The sequence below is a fragment of the Limulus polyphemus genome, unplaced genomic scaffold, assembly GCF_000517525.1.
Source record: "Limulus polyphemus unplaced genomic scaffold, Limulus_polyphemus-2.1.2 Scaffold290, whole genome shotgun sequence".
NCBI classification, from domain to species: domain Eukaryota; kingdom Metazoa; phylum Arthropoda; class Merostomata; order Xiphosura; family Limulidae; genus Limulus; species Limulus polyphemus.
In genome coordinates, this window is record NW_013665900.1 from 323,971 (window position 1) to 328,388 (window position 4,418).

General features: G+C 34.7%; 1 protein-coding gene across 1 annotated transcript in view; it reads right to left on the bottom strand.

Annotated features, from left to right (window-relative positions):
• Window positions 1-4,418, bottom strand: part of LOC106457083 — a 25,275-nt gene that overhangs the window by 3,740 nt on the left and 17,117 nt on the right. Inside the window, exon 2 of the mRNA XM_013916465.2 lies at window positions 1,246-1,380. Coding sequence (XP_013771919.1) covers window positions 1,246-1,380 — 135 coding nt within the window. The remainder of the gene's footprint in view (window positions 1-1,245; window positions 1,381-4,418) is intronic.

Sequence of the window (4,418 nt, forward strand, 5' to 3'; positions counted from 1 at the left end):
CGTTGATCATTTTGGTATCTGAGAAGGATTTTCAAAGTTTCGAAGGTGAAATTTGACGTTATCCAATATAAACGCATGCAATCTCGAACAGTAGCGGCGGGGCGGAGGGTATGCAATCGCTCTGATTGCTCTTGTTTATATCTGTAAACAAGAATTTCTTAATTGATAAAAAATATTCAGATCTCCAAACAAGACTTTTTATTCGATATAAATAACCTTACCCGATCAGGGGCGGATCCAGATCTTGGTAAATGGGTGGGTGAGTGTGTTGTTCTTCCGCCAGGTCATGAAACATTTTGAAAAAAAATCGCTTTTTTCATTAGGTCAGAGGATACTTTGTTTGTTACTTCATCGGCAAGTGAGGTTGTAACCCCTCAATACCCTTACCCCCACCTCCCTGGATCCGCTAGTGTCGATTATTTTATTCACATCTGTTAACAAGAATTTCTCATTTGGTAAGAAAAATAATCTTACCCAATCATTTACACTTCTTAGAACAATTTCTTATTCTTTTGTGTTATCAAAAGGTATCACATTATAAGCTTTCTTCAAGATGCTATTTTTTAATACTTTATAATAAGTATTTCTGGCCCTATAGTTCCACGAAAACAAAGATATCTTGACGTCACGACTGCCATACTAACTACAGAGTACGGTGGACCACAGTTGCTTTAAGGTTAGTTTAAAACTACAATGTTCTGGGAATTAAACGGAACAATGATACTATTAAACATATTTATACTTATCACACATGCATTAATAATGCCTGATGTATTTATAATGAATGTTTTACATTTTCATTGCACCAATAACAACAGCTGGTCGCGTTACTTCTGAGAAAATATGAATAATTAACTTTATTACGGCATCTTACTCGTAATTAACAATTTTCCTGTTATTAGTCTTTTTTTTATATAGTTAGCGTAAATGTACAAAGTGAATAATAAGTATACGCTTAGGAAGATAAAAGAGTTTAAAGTTGAAGCGTCAGATTAATTCAAATATTATATACTTATATTTATAACCGTATGTAGTGATGAAGATACAATTATCAATTTTAATAACAAGGGAAATACAAAAAAATATTCTTACAAGAAAAAAATGTATTATAGAATTTTTTTGCGATACATTTTATTATTAAAGAGCAGAGTTAAATCGTTAGGCTACAGCTACAGTAAAATATCACGTTCGTTATTATGATGAAAACCCTACGACAACTCTAAACATCACATGGGAAACTCTTACCAGAAGGAAGCGGAATTGTCGCATTACTTGTGGGAATATCAAGTGGTATTTCTTGTTCTTGTTCCCTGTTTGAAATTTCCTTATCTTTGCTTGCGACCCACGATTGTTCATCCTTATTCATATGTGTCAGATAATCTAAAAAAAAATTGTAATATGTTAGTCCAGTTATCTGAATGTGAACCGAACTAGGTTGTCTATGTTCGGCCTAATAACATCCATTTATTAGATGTAATTTGTGTCGAATATGAAGTCGAAAGTGTTGTATTATGAACACAAGACGTGGTAATGAAGAGTTTTTACTTTCATACATAGATCAGTCTGTTTTACTTTGTAGCTCAACTACTTTAATATACATGTGAATCAAAGTATTCATGGCATCATGGATACAACTGTAACCACAACACAAAAATGACCAGCCTTTTATGAAAGAAAAACAGAACCATCTATTGGTTATTCTTACAAATACCAGTAATATTACCACGAGGCTTATTTTTTTACCATCATCAGAGGAAACGTTTGACTAGGAAGTATATATATCTATTCCGATCATTTCAAAGAAAGTTGCTCAAAGTAACCAATGATGTCCACAGATGAAGGTATTTCTAATTACACTGTTATCACTACACGTGGAAGAATTTGAGTCCACGAACTCCCCAGACATCTGGAATTCAATTGAATGAAGACAGAAACACACTATTTTGTTTTTGATAGCTTATATTTTGTTTGTTTTTTATTAGGATTTTAGTTGCACAAATGTTTAGTACTATAAATGATTATATGTACATGATTTTATTGACTAAAACTATTAAAAGGTCGAATTATGAAATTGCCAGGTTTTATTGTTTTCAATAACACATATGACAGTGTAAAATGAAATTGTTGTTGTTTTTTTTAAAAAAGAGCTGTTTTGTTTTTTCTATACTTTGTGTCTCGGAAGTTGCGCCTTGCGTATGAGAAGCCATACTCTCCAAAATGCCTAGTGTTTTATAATGATGATAATATCCTGCATAGTAACACTGTTAAAAAAACAAAAACATTTTACTGAAGTATGCTAAGCTTTTCTGATATTTTTTTAATTCGTTTACGTACAACAGTATAAGATTAAAAAAAAGTTTAAATAGTTGATAAATTAGGAACTCACACAATAAGTGGATACATGGTTAATTTGTATCGATTTGTGTGTTTATGTTATTTTTTTTCATAGCAAAGTCACGTTAGGTTGTCTTCTTTGTCTACTGAGGAGAATCAGACCACTAATTTTAGTGTTGTGTATCCCTAGACTTACCGCTATCCCACCGGTGGACAATTTGTATCCACGTTTCCAACCTAAACCCTTCTTAGGATATATTAAAAGATCGTTAAAATAAATGTATTTATCCTGAAGAGGGTTTAGGTCCGGAACTTCGAAATGAATGTTTGAATATTCATTTTGTTTGACTACAATTTATAACGTGTGAATAATACTGGCCAAGGAGTTAAAATACTTCAGAAATTATTGTTAAACATCCAACACATTATAATAGTACACAACGAAGCGTGTAGGCTTCCTACGAATTATTCCCATCTACTAACCTAAAGAGTTATTTGGCGTCATGTTTAACATTCGGTATGTGTTTTTCCATAGTGGAGAACATATATATAGTTTCTAATAAGGTATTGTGGTGTTTAACAATATAGAAAGGGCGACGAACTTTTTAAAAGAACACTACTAACTATAGTGGTACAATAATACCGTAAACTTAGGCATGTACATGGAACTACAATTGTTTGATTGTAGTTAAGCGTAAAGCTACACAATGGGTTATCTGTGCTCTGCCCACCACGGGTATCGAAACCTGTAAGTCCGCAGACATCCACTGTATTTGTTTGTTTTTGAATTTCACGCAAAGCTACACGAGGGCTATCTGCGCTAGCCGTCCCTAATTTAGTAGTGTAAGACTAGAGGGAAGGCAGCTAGTCATCACCACCCACCGCCAACTCTTGGGCTACTCTTTTTTACCAACGAATAGTGGGATTAACCGTCACATTATAACGCCCCCACGGCTGAAAGGGCAAGCACGTTTGGTGTGACGGGGATTCGAACCCGCAACCCGCAGATTGCGAGTCGAGCTCCCTGACCACCTGGCCATGCTGGGCCCTGCATCCACTGTGCCAAGTTATGAAACAACAAAGAAACTTAGAGCTAAGACCATATCACAGCTGTCATCGAGCAAAGAATGCAAACATATGATCGTGTGAACAACAGTCCACCATTTAGGACAGTGGTAAATCCAGAACTTATAACTCTAAAATCCGGGGTTCGATACCACGCGGTGAACACAGCATATAACCCAATGTGACTTTCCTCTAAAACAAACAAACAAAGACAAACCAGTGTTAACAACACAAAATTATTAACTTAATCGATTTTGAATAAGTCGTTGTACTAATCTAAATACCAAGATCACTTTCTATGACTTGCTAATAAACTGTATGATATTCACGAGCAGTGAGATTTCTATATAAGAAGAATAGAATAATCTTATTTTTTATCTTATATTTATCATTGAAAAATCCGAATATCAGAATTAGATATGCTTTACAGAGATATGGTTAAGCTACATCCCGAAATATAGATTCCTTTTCTCTATACAAAATGTCGAAGATATATTGCAAGGCCATGTTTCGCATAGAAGCAAAGAGTCATACTTATCGCCTTTATTTGACGTCTATTTGATTATAATTGCATAGTTTATCATTGTTACATTCTAATCGTCTCTCAAAACCTCGCAGGAGATTAAATTGGATCTGATACCAAGAAAGAACAACCACAATAATGATATGCAACACACAACCTAGGCCATTTACACACACACATCCATACAACATACTTAACTAGACGTTCTTGCACAGGGTCTCAGAAAGTTTTGTGTTTCAAGCGTAAATAAAACCAAAATTAAGAGTCACAAATATTTCTATTTCTTGCTTTTGATGTCATGATGTGTTGTAGTCTACAGATTACATAATTCTCATCGTGATTCATGGCATGTGCATGTTTTACTGACGTCACGACAGTACAAATTGCAACGATAAGCGTTCCGTATGTGACGTCATTTTAGTGCCTACTGACCGACTGACAGATAACACACTACTGAAGAGTGGTGCGAGTGGTTAGAGCAGGTGACACCTCCAGG